The sequence below is a fragment of the Caretta caretta genome, chromosome 26 (genome assembly GCF_965140235.1).
Source record: "Caretta caretta isolate rCarCar2 chromosome 26, rCarCar1.hap1, whole genome shotgun sequence".
Taxonomy (NCBI): Eukaryota; Metazoa; Chordata; order Testudines; family Cheloniidae; genus Caretta; species Caretta caretta.
Window position 1 is genome coordinate 10,671,397 of NC_134231.1, and position 18,156 is coordinate 10,689,552.

Consider the following 18,156-nt stretch of genomic DNA (forward strand, 5'->3'; position numbering starts at 1 on the left):
TTGTTACCAGTGAGTGCCAGGGGGCCCATGCTTTCCAGTAGGCATTCTTCCCGGGCAGCTCCTGAGCAGTAAGTTACCAGGTCCAGACTCCATTTATTATATGTATTATTGCAGCACCTAGATTCTCTCTCATTCACCCACCCCACAGAGAGTCAGAGACTGTCCCTGCTCTAAGCAGACGTGACTGATGCTGGGAGTATTATCCACACACGAGACAAAGTGAAGCCCTGAGCAATTAACTGATTTGACCAAGACAGTCTTCGATAAAGCCAAGAACTTCCGAATCCTGGTCCGGGGGGAGGGATAGCTCAGTGGTTTGAGCATTGGCCTGCTAAACCCAGGGTTGTGAGTTCAATCCTTGAGGGGGCCATTTAGGGATCTGGGGCAAAAATTGGGGATTGGTCCTGCTTTGAGCAGGGGGTTGGACTAGATGACCTCCTGAGGTCCCTTCCAACCCCGATATTCTATGATCTTAACCAGAGGACCATCACTTCCTCCCCGGAACACATAGGTGTCTCCCTCCCTGGAACACGTAGGTGTCTCTGCATGTGTGTTGGGTCCAAGTGTGTTTCTCCCTTGCAGTAGCTTATGGGCCCTTCGAAAGCCAGATGCTTGGAGGAATCCCTGGAATTACTACCATGAGTGCTCTCTGCACTCTCCCTAATAAGGCCCAACCCCTTTACCAAGTGCAGGATCCACCCCTTAAAGTAGCAGGAGTAACAAATTAGAGAAGCAAGTGGAAATTGCGGGTGGGGAATATTCCTGAATATTCAAAGGCACTTAGCTAGATAATTTATGGGACCAAGTCCCCTGTGCAGAGGGTCTCCAGCAGCTAAATCAGGGCGCTGAAAGTCAGGGCACCTTGTTTCAGTTCTCACACTGCTAGGAGAGCTTTGGACACGTAGTTCACTGTGTAACTCTGTGCTACCAGCTGCACATCTGGAAATGCGGAGAAACCGATACGCAGAGAACCAGAACCACTGCCTAGAGGTCCAGTGATCACCTCCCACTTTGTTTCCATAAGCCCGTCACAAACCAATCTGCAGGGCACATCAACATATTGGCCCTAGGGATGGGCAATGATTTTGCCCCACTCGAAGCACAGGGGCCATCAATGCATGTTTATTGCATCTTCCGGTCCAGAGTAAGGAGTGTGCAGCCACAATTGCTGCGTCCTGCCAGCCAACACTGCCCTGAAGGAATGCGTCACAAGAGGCCTTTCGTCCAATGATCAGAAAACCAACAAAAAACTCAGACAGACCGACCTTGATGAAGCAGACTTCAAGGCTGCAAGACAAGCAGCTTAGGGAACACACAGTCACTTGACTTTGTACTTCGTTATTGTCAAAATAATAAAACAGCCCCCATCACAACACATTTCCGACGTCTGCTCACTGCGCTAGGCCCCCCATCTTAGAGTTTAAATAGCACCACAGTTGTAGAGACTGAATGGGAGGGAAAAGAGAGACCCAGCATAGGTACACAGCTCCAGATCCTCAAAGGTGTTTAGCCACCTAAGTCCCATTGATTTCAATGGAGGTTAGGAACATAAATAGGTTTAAGAATCAGGGCCCGAGGGCCTTATCCTCCAGCAGAGCTTTGGCTGCTCTGTACGACTCTGACAATGCAAAGCAGCCAAAGTGCATTCGTCAGTCTGGCCCGGAGTGCAGCAGGTACGGTATTTTCCTCTCCTCTAGAGGCCTGGGAATAACATTGTTCCCATGCAAAGGTCACTAAATATCTGATCCATCCAACCAGGCACCTCATGAATCCCCAGTCACTGGACTATTAGGTGTCACCCAGATACCATTTCTATTAAGATACCATAGGAAGGACACCTAGCATTTGCACAGCACTTCAGATTCTGAGGGGTCAAACTCTGCAAAGGCGGGGGAATTAGAATCATAGAATCACAGAAGATTAGGGCTGGAAGAGACCTCAGGAGGTCATCTCGTCCAACCCTCTGCTCAAAGCAGGACCAACCCCAACTAAATCATCCCAGCCAAGGCTTTGTTAAGCTGGGCCTTAAAAACCTCTAAGGATGGAGATTCCACCACCTCCCTAGGTGACCCATTCCAGTGCTTCAATACCCCGAATCTGTCACTAGGTTGCCTCCTGTATTCAGTAAGGGTCCCACACTTTCCCTGACCACCTTCTTGTGGCTAACATACCTGTAGAAACCTTTCTTGTTCCCCTTCACATCCCTTGCTAGCTGCAACTCCAATTGTGCTTTGGCCTTCCTGGTTACACCCCTGCATGCTCGAGCAATATTTTTATAAATATACAAAATTATCACCATTCCTATTTTACAGATGGGAAAACTGAGGCAGAGATAGACAGACTACAGCCAAAATTTTCCCAAAAAACATGTCCAGTGATTTGGGGCGCCTCAATCTAAGGCACATGAAGAGATTGGGGCCTGGTCTACACAAGTTTTGTTCCAGTGTAACTATTTCAGTTAGGGGTGTGATTTTTTCTTTTTCTTACCAACATCATTCTACTGAGATGTCGTTATAGCTTGTTCCTATCTAGGGGGCTTGGGTAGTAACTGGCATCTTTCCATCTTGATCTCAAACTCTTTTCTCCTTGGCTGCAAACCATTCAATGATTTCTCAGCCATGGAATGTTACTATTCCCCCCAAGGCTCCTCTGTGGATTTTTCCATGCTTTGCATTATCAATTGCTAGCGAGATCACCTCCCCCTCCGTCCACAGCTTTAAGATCTTTGTGTGTCTGCATCTGCCCCTCCTACACCAGTCACCAGGGCCTTTCATAAATAAATCACCGGCTCATAATACCAAAAATATTTCTGCGTTAAACTCTGGTTGCAATCTTACTTTGAAATGTATTTGTCTTTTCCACAGGGGACTACGGATGACTGGCTGCAGTAATCCATCCTCACGATCTTCTTTCATTAGGAGCAGAGACCTGAATTGTAGGGGGCTGGGGGGAGGATACAAGAGAAATTTGCATTAATCACAGTATCATTTCCATCTTAATATGTGCTGATTGGGGCAGCTCCAAAGCCCACCTGACTCAGTGGGAGTTTTTCCACTGACTTCAGAGCTTTGGATCCCTTTGTCAGCCACATCAGTCCACGGTGCAGACAGCAAAATAGAAAGTTACAATTCAAATGATGGACTTAAAAGCGGAAATGTGAAAAGTCAGGTGAGGGGAAAGTAAAGAGAATCGTTGCAAGTGTACCATAGTAAGCCGACCCTGGGAGACACAATTAATAGAATACTTTGCATTTCTATTGCACCCTTCCACCTAGATAGGAAGGTATTGAGCCCGTGAGGCAGGTATTATACCTGTTTTACAGATGGGGAGACAGTGGGAACAACTGGTGCGAATGGGACCGGGGTGGAGGGAAGGAGAACTATTTATCGTTCCGATCAGATTCCAGTTTGGGTCAGTTCTCACCCGACCCTGCTCACAGTAAGGTTCCCCTCCATCCTACCACTCATCATCATCAGGATGCAACGTACAATACCCTCTGCTGTTTTGAGAATGGCTGCGACAGACACGGAAACCACCATCCAGTTCAGTGGTGTTTCTAAAGGGAGTCTAGTGGCAATGCATCCTTGGATTCTACAGATAGGAAGAAAAAGTTCAACTCCACTGGATCAGGAGAGGTGTTTTGGTTGAATCCAGGAGGGAAAATCATAAATAACTGTCTTAAAAAACAAATACAAGGACAGTTGGCCTGAACACAAGACTCTCCTTTGACCAATCAGCAGCAGCCCGAGGTGATATGCATTTCCCCCCCTATGTATCGACACCAAATATCCCCTGCCATCATACTTGAACCTGCCTCGATCAATAAATAAGGAGAAGCTTGTTTGAATTCCCCACTGGACAGTAACACTGTCTTTGATCAGCTGGGGCTTCAGTCGAGCTGTTGTGAATATTTCACATGAAACACTCGACCACCCGAACATTCTGGGTCCTGCCTTTCGTTTCAGTTGCGAGGGAACAACCCATTTCACACACAAAGAACAGCCTGGTTTCCCCCAAGTACACTTGGAAAAAACAAACCAGCTGTGTTTTCAGCCTGATTTCACTCCCCTTAAAACAAAAACAAAAACTACATTTTATAAACTTTCAAATGCAGAATGGCCTTGCCACCAAAATTGATTGTTTACACTGAGGTCCACAGATTTATTTATTTATTGCAATTCCATGGGATTAGCTGTGGAGACAGATACTTGCCAAAAAAACCCAAAACAATCTCATGCACACATGCAACAAAAGTCAGCCACGGTTTACCTTTGAAGTGTCCCTACATGAAACTGTCAGTTTTTATTTACTTATTGGGAGCTACGAAGCATTACTAAAATGAGATTTTGGGTAAAGTTTTCCAAGACTCCCAAGTGCTTTAGGCACTTTGGAAAACATAACCGAGGCTCTTAACTCACTTGGGTGCTTTTAAAATTTTTACTTAAACTCTCACTTCGATTACTTATAACAGATAATTAGAAAACACTGCATTACTTTGAAAGATGTACGCTTTTCAGGGCATGTTTCTTCAATCTGTGTTTGTGAAGTGTCTAGTAAAAGGGGACCCTGATGCCTGTTTGAGACCTCTAGGTGCTACCCCAGCACAAATCAAATGACACTGCTGTGATATATACTTAAATAGGAGATTTCATGCCAAAAATAGCTACCACTTTATACACTATACACGCACTTGCAATGTACAATGGCAATACTGTTATTGACCTCCTTTGTAACGTGCTTTGAACTCTGCGGATGAGAAGCACTCTGAGATCCAGGTATTATTGTGATTCGTTTCCTAAGGAAATTGCTCAGTCCTTCTCTTTGGCTTGAAGAGAACAGCATACATGTTAAGTTAAAGTTTCAGGGTCCAGTCTTGTAGCTCAGTATCACACTGAGGTCGACGGCAGATCCACGCGGCGGTAGCAGGCTGCTACTCTGAAACCTGTCATTATAAAAGGGTCTGGAGTGTACTTCACACCACTACTGCACAGGGAAGTCGCTCCGGGACCTCAAAGCCCTTCACACAAAGAAGTTAGTTCGCTTAATACCTCAAGGAGGTGGATATTTTACAGACAGGGAAATGAAGGCACAATGAAGTGACTTGCCTGCAGTCACATGGCAGCCAGTGACTGGGTCAGGAGTCCCTGTTCTCAGTTCTCCTGGGCCACAGTTAGGATACCCTCTCCCGCCCCACATTGGCACAACCCTGACAAAAACAGCAGTTATGCTCCACTCCATGCTTCTAAATCCAGCAGCGGCCCAAACACAAAAGCCTGTATTTAAACCCGGCAACAGCAAGCGTGAGACACAAGCAGACAAAGGGCAGGAAATTCAAAGCTACAGCTAACAACTCTGTCCACAGTGCATTGTCCTAAAAAAGGAGAACAGAAACGCAAAATAATAACGCAACTAATGACGGAAAGACTGACTCGGCTCTTCATTTCCTAGCTTATGCTACAGAGTTTGACAACCACCCCAGCAAGGCTGAAATAGTTGGGCTAGGCCGTGAACGGACTGGGGTGAGGCAGGCAATGTTCACTTGGAAAAATGGGAAGGAAATACTCTCTTTTTTTTTTTTAATTGGAGGCTCTAACAAACATTAATATTGACCAGATGCGTGTTACTGTTCAGGCAAACACGAGCCACGTTTAGATTGCCACGTTATGAACTCAGGACAATTATTATTATTTGTACTGACATCGCCCTACAAGTCACAGCTGTAAGCGGGGTCCCATTGGGAGGGGAAACTGAGGCACGGAGAGACGCAACTTGCCCAAGGTCACACAAGAGATTAGTGGCAAAGCTGGGACTAGAACCAAGTCTCCTAACTCCAAGTCCAGACGCTGCCTCTCAATGGTTTAGTATCCGTGTTGTGGTCTCCGGGTCTTGTATCATTCCTCTCCTCATTTTAGAGGTGTCATAGAATCATAGAATATCAGGCTTGGAAGGGACCTCAGGAGGTCATCTAGTCTAACCCCCTGCTCAAAGCAGGACCGATCCCCAATTTTTGCCCCAGATCCCTAAATGGCCCCCTCAAAGATTGAACTCACAACCCTGGGTTTAGCAGGCCAATGCTCAAACCAGTGAGCTATCCCTCCCCCCAGTACGATACAGAGAAGGGTAGCCTAGAATTCCTCTTTACCTGCAAGGGGTTAAAAAGCTCAAATAACCTGGTTGCCCCCCCCCCCAAAGGGACCAATGGGGAAAGAAGATACATTCAAATCTTGGTGTGGGGGGGCAAGGCTTTGTCGGGGTGTTCTCTGGGGAAAGCAGAGAAGCGTCAGGTAAAAAAAACTCCTTCTCCTATAAACCATCCTGTACAAGTCTCTGATATTACAAAAAGAGTAAGTAAATAAGGCAAGGCGTGTTAGATTACCTTTTGTTTTCAACTTGTGAATTTTCCCTTTGCTAGAGGGAAGTTTATCCTGTTTTTTTGTAACTTTAAAGTTTTGCCTAGAGGGGAATCCTCTGTTTTGAATCAGATTACCATGTAAAGTATTTGCCATCCTGATTTTACAGAGGTGATTCTTTCATCTTTTCTTTAAATAAAATCCTTCTTTTAAGAACCTGACTGATGTTTCCATTATTCCAAGACCCAGACCAATTGGTTCGGATATTATTCTCAAGCCTCCCCAGGAAAGGGGGTGTAAGGGCTTGGGGGGGACTGTTGGGGGAAGAGGAACCCCAAGTGGTCCTTTTCCCTGGTTCTTTGTTAAATCACTTGGTGGTGGCAGCGTTACTTAAACCCAAGGTACAAGGGAGAATTTGTGCCTTGGGCAAGTTTTTAACCTAAGCTGGTAGAAATAAGCTTAGGGGGTCTTTCATGAAGGTCCCCACGTCTATACCTTAGAGTCCAGAGTGGGGAGGGAACCCTGACAAGATGGGTTCCACATACATGCTCATTTTGATCGGCAGAAATGTGCCTGTGTCATCTGACTAATTAATATGACAATAGATCTCAATGGTATTCACCGCCTAGGAGGTAAACAATGGAAACTTACAAAAGGAAAAATCCTGGTTTATCAGCAGCAGAAGTGAAGAACAGCACTTCTCTACCTCATGTGAGTGTGGAAAAGTTCAGTGCTTGTAAAGAGATCCTCAGATGAAAAGCGTCACACTGCACAGTGCAGTCCGCATCCTAACAGAGAGATTCTCTTGTGGACCAATTCCCCGCCCACTGTGCATCACGTAACAGTTTCTAGGAGAGGCAACTAGGCTCTTCACCACTAACAGATGTTCTCAGAGACCAGCCTGGACATCTATCTCAACAGCTGGAAAGGAGGAAGAGAGCCTCCTTTCCAGCCAGCTCGCCAGAGACCATCGCCCACAGACGGATATCTGCAGAGATAATCCACTGATCCACTAACTTGGACCTTTTCCCTCCCCTCCTTCTCTCTCTTCTCCTCCCCCATCAGTAAAATAGGGACAACACTGACCTTTACACCATAATTTCTGAATGAAGAGTGATATGAAATCGTAAGATATTAAGTGGTGTGACAAAGTTTCTCCTCTACCTCGGTGGGTCTTGCGCTTATTGGAGGATTTGCTCGCCTTGGAGCTTCACGGCAGCCCTCAGCTTGGCTGTTTTTCTGAACCCACAGTCCAGGTCGACTCCTCCAGTATCTGACAGGAGTTGGGAGGATCTGCGGGGAACCTGGGCCCGCCCTCTACTCCGGGTTCCAGCCCAGGGCGCTGTGGAATGCAGCTGTCTAGAGCGCCTCCTGGAACAGCTGTGTGACAGCTACAACTCCCTGGGCTACTTCCCCCTGGCCTCCTCCCAACACCTTCTTTATCCTCACCATAGGACCTCCCTCCTGGTGTCTGATATTGCTTGTACACCTCAGTCCTCCAACAGTCTGCGTTCTCACTCTCAGCTCCTAGCGCCTCTTGCTCCCAGCTCCTCACACGCACATCACAAACTGAAGTGAGCTCCTTTTTAAAACCCAGGTGCCCTGATTAGCCTGCCTTAATTGATTCTAGCAGCTTCTTGATTGGCTGCAGGTGTTCTAATCAGCCTGTCTTAATTGTCTCCAGAAGGTTCCTGATTTTTCTGGAACCTTCCCTGTTACCTTACCCAGGGAAAAGGGACCTACTTAGCCTGGGGCTAATATATCTGCCTTCTATTACTCTCAATTTCTCTCCAGTAGCCATCTGGCCCGATCCTGTCACAGCGGACAGAATTACGGCTATAGAAACAAACAACATACTCACAGGACAGATCTTGCAATGCCCTTATACACCCAGGTTTCAGAGGAACAGCCGTGTTAGTCTGTATTCGCAAAAAGAAAAGGAGTACTTGTGGCACCTTAGAGACTAACCAATTTATTTGAGCATGAGCTTTCGTGAGCCAAGTGAGCTGTGGCTCACGAAAGCTCATGCTCAAATAAATTGGTTAGTCTCTAAGGTGCCACAAGTACTCCTTTTCTTTTTGCGAATACACCCAGTTCACCCTGGATGCTCAGCAGAAGCGTGGGTAGAGAACCAGCGACCAGCTCCTTGTGCCCTCCTTGCGAAAGCAAAAATTCGAGACAGAGCAAGAGGGCGATATGAGTAATGGGGCCAGACGGACGGCATAGATATCCGAACAGAACAGATGAGCGTCCGTAGGCCAAGCTGAAACCAGGATGGGCGAAAAATCCCTCAGAGACCCGTAAATGTCTTATTCAAATGCGAGTTCAGAAGGGAGGAACAGAGCAGAGAAGGCATTGCTCGAGGGGAGGGATGGGATCCATCCATCTCTCAGACAGGAGCAATTGCAATTACAAAGACAGCAGGGACGGATGGATGGGTGACTGATAGGCAAGCAGGGAAGGGGCGACAAGGCTGCATCTGAGACGCACAGACTGACGCTGTAGCCAATACACACAACCGAGATTCGTAGCTGTGTGGCTCAAGACCAACCTTTCAACAAGACTTCTGGCCTGGGCAAGCCTCCAGCCACCTTGTACTACCTCAATTTGACCTTCCCCGAGGATGGAGTCTCTTGATTATTTTGAGAGGAAAGGACCGTGTTCATGTAATTAAGACCCTGACCTGGTGCTGATGGGATCTGGATTCAATTCCCACCTCCGCCAGACTTGTTGGGTGACCTTGGGCAAGTCGCTTCCTCTCCGTGGGCCTCAGACAACGAGAGTACTTCCTTTCTTCCACCTTTTGTCCATCTGCTCTATCTAAATTCTGAAGGGGAGATTTTTTTCTTAGGCACCTAACTCCCTTAGGCACTTTTGAAAATTCGCACCCCACGCTTCTTCGGTGCAGGGACCGTCTCTTATTAAGTGTCCATGTAGATCCTAGCGCTACAGGACCCAAATCTAGGTTGGGGCCTAGAGGCTACTGGAATAATTACTTTCTGCTACAGAGAGCTCCACCAAGAAGCCTTTACACCCACCCATCTCCCTTCCTCAGAGGGGACTGTTAACGAAACACGTGGCTACGTGACTGGTGTATTCTGAAACAACATCAAAAGTTAGAAACCGTTGGGGAAGTTACCACCAAGTAATTACCACACAGAGGAAGAAGAAGTTACACAGTTACTTGTCTCATGCAAAAACGTTGCCCGAGTCGCACACAGATGGGCAGCACGGGTGTTTTCCTTTAGGGCTCTTAGCAGACTCCCTGGCCATCTCAAAACACACAGTGACCCAAAGGCTAGAGATAAGCACTGGCTGCATCCAACAGTGGCAAAGAAGCAACCAGACTGAAGTTTCTGTTCTATGGACATAACCAACCTGCTGGCCCTCAGTACTTTATAAAAACACTGGGGAACTTAGAGGTTTTTAACCTTGAACTAACCAATGCAGCACTGACAATTTGCATCAGCCAGGGAATTTGCCTCTATGCATTTACATCCCTTAGCTGTCTATTTGTCTTAATACACCCACAGATAGGCTTGGCAGAATTTGATTTCTACGTTATTGTCATTTTGACACACAATATTTATTTTCAAGCATTTCCCCCCGATTTAAATTCTCACAGTTACGCAAAATTAGGGGTTTCAGGCTTTTAAGATTTGCATCGATTTAAATTTTCACAGACTGCATGACAGTAGCCACTGAGATTCAAAAAGTTAAAGCTTTATATAAAGCATGAAAACGCAGACAGTCAACATCACATCAAAACGTAGAAAGTACATATCCTCAAATCAAATGCAGCTAAGTTCTCAAGCAGCGTTTTCCTTCCTCGGCCTATCTGCAAACGTTGATTATAATCGATGGAAATACCTGTGTGTCGGCTTGTGTGTGCACAGTGATGTCAACGTTTACGATTAAAATCTAATCTTTCTAAGCCTACCTGAAGGGCATCCTTGAAGCTCCTGAGCAGTCGCATGCCTAAGCCAAGAAGTGCCGGGGGACCTCTTGGAGCAGTTTATACAGCACCCTTCAAACACACGGCCACTGCTGAAATCAGCAAAGGCTCTCAAGCTGGAACAACCTCAATATTAACTGGAGCAGGGGTGCTGAAACAATTTGTATAGTGGGGGTGCCAAGAGCCACTGAACCAAACTGCAAACCTTGCATATAATGGAAACCACTTCAAGCCAGCACTTGTGAAAGGGAACGTCTTTGATTTTGGAACTACCTATCTTGGTCCAGTGGAGTCCAGATTGATTCGCATTCCTGACCCGTGTACACCCCCTCACACACACACCGCTGTCTGTGTTAAGGAGGATAGGGGGCAGTGGATATATTTATGCATAGTCCTTTGTTTATGCTCATGTTGCTAGTTTTAATTTAGGCACTAGGTGCCGGGAGCACCAGGTGGCTACTGTAGTTGTAATTTTAAAGGTTTGAAGCAATCCGTAAAAGAGCAATAATAAAATGCAGCTCTCTCTGGGGTGGAGTGCAGCCATCAGGGTAAAGGAGGAGAAATTAAGGCCCAGGACACCCTCACAAAAAAACTGTTCTTGCAAAAAGTTTGTGGAGATCTTAATTGCAGACATGCTTAGTTATTAAGGTCCCCAAGCTGAGCCACATGGTGCTTATTTATCTACAATGGGAAAGGGAGAGCCCAAACCTCTGGTTTCCCTTGAAAAAGTTACATTATGAATGAATTTCTAGAAGGTGAATGGGCTTACTTCGCCTGCCTTATGATTCAAAATGCACGGGAAGAGCCCCCCCTCTGTGAAAACAACTTCAAGCTGGTGCAGCAGCCGTGGCAGGGTGTCTTCAGTTTCTCAGTTGGAAGATTTGCTTCTGATTGAGCTCCAACTTCCTGTTTATCGCCTGGCTGCTAGATCTGAAGCGACAAGCTGCTTAAGCCTTCTCTGACACCCTCATCTCTGTCACCATCTCCATTTCCTAAGCGAGATGAAGAGCTGCCAGTTCTTCCTTTTTTGGGTCTGCTGTGCAGATTCACGGTTCCTCATGCAGGGTTTCTAGAAAGGGGCCCGGCAGTCTGACGCTGACAGCCTCACACCCAAGGCAAGGCTTACTTTCCTTGATGCGTAGGGGCAGTTTGATCTCCTTTTAAAAATTATCAGCACCAGAGCTCACCCACAGAAGTGAGCCAGTACGTCCAGCATCCACAATGCAAACAGGAGAGCTTTTCCACTCTCTGCCCCGGAGAGATGGTCCGAGCAGCTCAATATAAACAAGATCAGTACCTGACAAGCACGACAAGTCAATGCACAAAACAACCCTCAAGCGGTGCAGCAAAAAGGCTCTTATTTAGACCTGGTCAGGAGTATTGTCTCACTCTGTGGCCGAGGAACTGAAGTGGCACTTGGGAATGATAAATCCTTTTGTGGCGCAAGCCCATAGCAACGACAGTAAAAACAACGAGGAGTCCTTGTGGCACCTTAGAAATTAACAAATTTATTTGGGCATAAGCTAAAACCCACTTCATCGGATTCATGGCGTGGAAAATTCAGTAGCAGGCATATATGAAAAGATCTATTGTATTTTCCACTCCATGCATCCGATGAAGTGGGTTCTAGCTTATGCCCAAATAAATTTGTTAGCGTCTAAGGTGCCACAAGGACTCCTCGTTGTTTTTGCTGATACAAACTAACACGGCTACCCCTCTGAAACCAGTAACTACAGTGGCATTTGGGGAATTAAAACAAAAGCAATAGAAATGAATGTCGCTGTAGGTCTCACAGAGAGGAGAGTGGGGGGAAGTAATCGGATGATTTTCTATCTTATCGAGATTTTAGGATCACAGAAGCTTAAGGAAGAAACCTCATAAGGCAAGGAGTCAATCCCTCTGCCAATGAGGAACACAGCCTCCTAAAGGAGGATTTTATTAACAACATTGATCATAGTAGCACCAAAAGGCCCATGTTAAGAATGCCCCCCTCCCCTTATGCTATATAATTACTACACGAGGCGCTTACAGTCCAGTCTCGGGTTCCACACACACACACACACACACCCCAGATGTTAAACCTGACTTTAGTCCCAATGGCCAGAGAGAATGCTCGAAGCCCTGAGCACGATTTGCTCCACCACTCTCCGGCTGCTGCATCATCAGGCCAGACGGCCTTTCTGCTCGTCTCCCTTTAACGCCGTTTGACAGGCCACCCGGACGGAGCGTTCTGAACGAGCAACTGAAGTGTGCAAAGAGGACACAAGTAGGGGTCACTTTCACGCTGTTACACATGACGTGCCCTTACTCGCAGGTATAAAGAAAACCTGTATGGTGCAGGAGTAGATGGGACAAAGGAGACACAGGCACCGATGAAGACTGGTGCAGCAAGAGAAACCGTGAGTCTGGGTTATTCAAAGGGAATCAGATCTGATACTTAAAGCTCCGAGCAGACGCTGCTAACAAGAAACCTCCAGCTGATCAAGGAATCCCCGAGGCTGTCCTTACCAAGCAATACATATCGGTAGAATTGCATTACCTGCAACAATTGCTTTATTTTCATAAACGCCGGCTCAACAAGATGCCTCTGAGCCAACTGATCCGACCACCCATTACTAAAGGACCTCCCCCCAGCCTCAGGGGAGTATCCACAGGTCTGGAATTCCAAGTGAGTACGGGGGACAACGAAAGATAGAACAGGGACGGGAGTGAGGTCACAGGGCTAAACGAAGGGAACCTGATGGGGACACCGAGCAGAGAACCCCAGAGAGCGCCCACTGCTCCTCGAAGGTGTCAAGGCAGCCAACGGACGCCACCCAAAGGAACTCCGCCCGGATGCGTGAGCGGAGAAATAGGCCCCACAGTCACAGGAGACCCCGTCGGCCAACCTCCTCTCCCTGGTCTCGTAGATGGCCACCTAAGGCAAGGGGATGGCTGAGATCAACAAGTTTGTGGACGGAGCAGGATGTAGTGGCTAGTACACAGGACAGAGTCAGAACTCCTGGGCTGCATAGATAAATAGATTTTAAAGCTTGAAGGGACCGTTACGATCTAGTCTGACCTCTGAGACCACACAAACTGCAGAATTTCCCTCAGCGACTGCTGCAGTAAACCGTGTACGTCAGGGTTGAACTAGAGCAGAACTTCATTTAAAGAGTCCAAGAGAGAGAGCATTCGTTACACTGCTTGTTAAGCCATTCCAGCGGCTAACCCTCCCAGCGAAAGACGCGAATCTTTTGTCCAGTTTGAACTTTACCAGCTTCAGCTGCCAGTGTTCTACCATCAGTGGTGCCAGCAGGTCTCTCCGTGACCTTGCGCAAAGTCAGGTAACTGCACCGTGCCTCAGTTTACCCAACCATTAAAAATGGAGCATATTTAATTACTCTTTGGCCCGCAGGCACACTAGAAGAATCCCTTACTTTTTGCAACGTCCTTTCAAAGCTTTAGTGGAAGGGGGCTACACAGAAGTATGAAATTATAGGAGGTTTCCTGAACCAATTAGAAAACTCGATGCCTCCCGCACCCACAGAAGGTTGGGAATATCAGGATTTAGCAGGCTTGTCATTCAACATTATCTGTTTCTAAAGTCACTTTCAGGGCTGACTGTACCAAAATGCAATCTACCCTAAAAATATCTTTTTCAGACCATTTTTCCCTGGTCCTGACAAACCCATCTGCTCTGCAAAGCCACCCCACCAAAACCTAGACTGCCGGGTTCCTTCCCGGCCACTTGACTCATCCCGGTGTGCTGGCAAACAGTGGAAGGAAACAGTCTCCAGCAGCCCGTGCTCCCAGACAGCAGCGTTCGGATTCAGCCCGACACCCTCCCCGCTCACAGCACCGGGGTGCCCGGGGAGGGTGACACAACACACACGTGCTCCAGTCTCCAACAAAGCTGGGCCTGTAAGCTTCTTGCTGAGCCTGCCCATCTGGAGGGCACCCTACGCCGTTGCAACAGTGACGACAGACAAGGCTGCGATGACAGGGGGACGCTTCCGGGAGTTAGCCCAGAACCTGACAGAAACCTTGAGCAACAGCGAGAAGTGAAGTTTCTCTGGAGAGCTGGGGGGGTTTTCATCCCGTCCTGTAGAACCTGAGGCCTTGTGGCAGGAACAGCTCTCACGAGTGGCCAGGAACTGGTGTAATCCGCCCTATTGCTGTAGTTTGCTAACCTGGCACCTGCTCCGTACACTTAGGGCATAGCACCAGCGCAGTTATGCTAATTGACGGGCAGGGAGAGCTGGCTCAGAGCGATTCCTGGGGGCAGAAACGGCGCACCCTTCCACGTGCAGATCGAAGCTTTGATTTAAAATGAAAGTTCCTATCCCCTAATGACTACGCAGAACACCCTCCAAACACAAACTAAGTGAAACTGACCCCAAGGTCGTGCTCCTGCGTCTGCAAACAGCCAGAAACATCAGAGGCCACCCCGAGGCCGGAAAGCAGGATGTTAAAAGAGTCAGGAAAGAGCGTCAAAGCACCATCGGAAGCCCTGGACTGACTTCCTAAAGCTGTTGGGTCTGAAAAAGGAGCCATCATTGTGGGTCATCGGTGGGGCTCAAAGCTGGGACATTCAGCTCCGGTTCCCACCAGCTAACCGTGCAGAGCAAACTCCCTTGGCTATGAGGATATCGCTCTGCTCTTCGGAGAGAGCCAGGTATGTCTGAAAGATGCGTGCATAGCAGCTTCAGGTGGAAGAACAACATCGCCACCACTAAAAGCTGCCTGAGTGTGAATCCCCACACACGCCCCGTTCAACAGATATTTCTGTGCTTTGAGTCCACCCTGAGACGTATCAACTCCCTCCCTACCCCATGACCCACAACCCGGTGAGGGCAATCTGCCCAGATGGTCTCAGGCCCATGCAACATAAATGGTCACATGGAGCCCACTCCATCCCTGTCCTAACTAAGGCTGCTTTACTCACAAACAGGTGCTCACTCCAGCAATTCTCACATGCCCTAGGCCAGGGGTTCTCAAACTTCACTGCACCCTTCTGACAACAGAAATTGCTTCACGACCCCAGAAGGGGGGACCGAAGCCTGAGCCCGCCCGAGCCTCACTGCTGGGGGGTTTGGGGGATGTCAAACAAAGCCCCACTTCCCCCCAGAGAGGGGGGCCTGTAATCTGATGCCCTCAGGCTTTGGCCCCTGGCCCCAGCCAATCTAAGCCGGCCCTGGCAACCCCATTAAAAAGGGGTCGCGACCCACGTGGGGACCCCAACCCACAGTTTGAGAACGGCTGCCCTAGGCAATGGCGGTACCTCTAGCCCGGCTGCTGTAAGCACTGCTGGCCCAAGCCCACAGGGCAAGCTCTAGAATGGGAGCCCAGTATCCAATTTAGCAGGAGAAGGCTAAAGCCACTGTCCTGCTGGTAGCCGGGTACTGCGCCCTGCAACGGGGCTGGAAAGGGGAACGCATGCCACCTGTTCTGACGCTGGGCACTAAAAAGCCCTGCCAAGGCCGTGGATCTTATTCCCAAGTGGATATTGCCTGGAAGGGTCCTGCTCAGGGGAAATGGAGAGAAGCCAGGTCGAGGTTAGAGGCAAAGGGTAGGAATGAGACGCAGGGAAATTAAGTGGGACGGGTCAGAGCAATGGGGTCTATTGAACTCTTCACCCCTAGGTCACTGGTTCAAACCCAGCCCGACTAGAAACAGTTGCCATCAAATGGCTCTTTGTGGCCGACAGGAAATGAGCTGGGGGTTTCGATCCAGTCCCCTCCCCGGGGCTACACCCACAGGAGAGATCTCAGCAGAGGTCCAGGACTACAGACTGAACTAGCCTCTCACCAAGACGTCACCATGCCAGCATGGAGATGCACTGGCTGAGGTCCTACCCCCTTCCCCCAAGGTAATGCTTCTCCCCAGGCAGCAGCTGCTCTGGAAATCGACACAGGACTCCAGCCCACACAGCATCTTTCCCGAGCATTAGAACCAGCTCACGCAGGTCGATTTGGGTGAAAGCCGGCCCTGTCCAAGGGGTCAGCATGAGGCCTGGGCATCTCTTACATCTTTAAGTGGTGCAGATGACCTGGTGAAATCCCCCTGTAAGCACTTAGTTAACAGTCTCACTACACAGGTAATTATTCTGAGCCATGTTATCATGACAAGTAAATTTAAGGCATCCGTTACAGAAGCCAAGAGCTTTAAATGATCATAATGGCTCCTTCTGACTTGAAAAAGAGCTATGAATTATTAAGTTAATGACTTTTTACTGTTTTTGTGCTTGTGCACACTTCTTTTGTTAAGGCACCTGAGTCTGTCTTACCCACACAAGTCTCAAACTTGCAAAAATTGATTTACTGGCAGAAGGGGAAAAGTGCAGGTTTGCAGGGCTCAGGGGGCTTTCGATTGGAACATACTTCACATAAACACAGCACCTGGGCAAATAAAGATCCCTCTATCGTTTAAAAAAAGGTTCCAGACCGTTGCCGTCTCCCGCTTTCAAAGACTGCGATTGTAGCAGGTTTTTATTATTTTCAAAGCGACAGCATAGTAATGTTTGCCCAAACAATTGCTGAAATTCATATGGGTTGGGAGGAGCACATCAGTGAAAACCCATAAGCCCTTGCCTCTCTTCCTCCTCCAGGGAAACTGACACAGTATACTTGACTAGTTCAGTACACGCACACCCACTGAATAGCTCCTGACCTAATCTCCCTCCAGGGCCTCTGACCTCCCCATAAATCAGGGTTGAGAACAGAAAGTCTGACACACCGAACAGCTCGGTGAAGATTGGGTGAGAGGGTATGGATCACTTGATGATAACCTGTCTGTTCATGCCCTTTGGGGCACCTGCCATTGGCCACTGTCACAGACAGGATACTGGGCTTGACGGACCTTTGGTCTGACCCAGTGGGGCCCTTCTTATGTCAGCGTCGCTTGATGCCCACTGAAAACAAGACTCTCGAAATCCAGGAACCAGTTTCTTCCTCTTTCAGCGTCCTTCTCCCCGCCCTGGCCTACAGAGCAGAGTCCAAAGGGAACTAGAGTCTGTCAATAAAAGCAGGCTGCAGGGGGGAAGTTACCCAACCACCCATGCTGATGGCTCAGGAGAAGGACACCGCGACGATGCAATTTGCTCCAGAGCAGATACCGGGTGGCAAAGCTGGAGCAGACTCCCCCGGGGTCTCCACTCCTTGTCCTGACTCCGGGACCCCACTTCTTCCCCGAGCTGGGACGAGAACCCCAGAGCTCTTGCTCTCCCAGCCTGCTGCTGTCATCCCTAGACCCCCTCTCCCCCCAGAGCCAGGAGCAGAACCCAGGCATCCTGCCTCCCACCCCATCCGCTGCGCCAGGGCACCCGCCTCCAGGGCACCCCGCCCGCTCCCGCACGGAGCGCAGCGCCCGGCCCCGGCTCTCGGGCGCCTCTTGCCACGTGGGAGCAGCCTCGCAGGCGGCCGCTCCACTTCGCAGCCCGCAGCCCGCCAGCAGGGAGCGGGGCCGGGCTCCCCTGCCAAGGGGCCCGCCTTTGTTACCCACCTCCCCGCCCCAGCCCCAGCCCGGGCTGCAGAGCGAGCGAGCGGCCGGCCCTTACCGTGCGATCAGCGGCCGCCCCGCTGCTCCGGCTCGGTGCCCGCGCCGGGCGCCCACCCCGCGCCTCCATCCGCCGCCCGCGGGCCGAGGGGAGGCGGCGCAGCGGCTGCAGACCCCGCCCGCCTCTGTCGGCCTCGCTCCCCCTTCTCCCGGCGCCCCCCGCACCAATAGCCGCGGCTGGGCGGCTCCGTTCCGCAGCCTCATTGGTGTCTCCAGCTCCACCCCCCCCCCAGGCTCGGTGGGGAGCAGGGAGGAGGAGCCTGGGGGCCCGCCCAGACAATGCGCAGCTGGGTAGCGGCTTCAGCAGCTGCCCGA

The 18,156-nt window shown here is 49.3% G+C and overlaps 1 protein-coding gene across 3 annotated transcripts in view; it reads right to left on the reverse strand.

Moving 5' to 3' along the window:
- The window catches only part of RASSF2 (Ras association domain family member 2), a 52,913-nt gene extending 34,967 nt beyond the window's left edge, over positions 1-17,946 (reverse strand). For all 3 annotated transcript variants that reach the window (XR_007353763.2, XM_048829311.2, XM_048829310.2), the window contains exons 1-2: positions 17,843-17,946; positions 2,838-2,943 (exon numbers count right to left, since the gene is read on the reverse strand). Coding sequence is in view for 2 of the 3 variants with exons in the window: in XM_048829311.2 (XP_048685268.1) it covers positions 2,838-2,896 (59 nt within the window). In the remaining variant the exon portion in view is untranslated. The remainder of the gene's footprint in view (positions 1-2,837; positions 2,944-17,842) is intronic.
- Between the last annotated feature and the right edge of the window lie 210 nt (positions 17,947-18,156).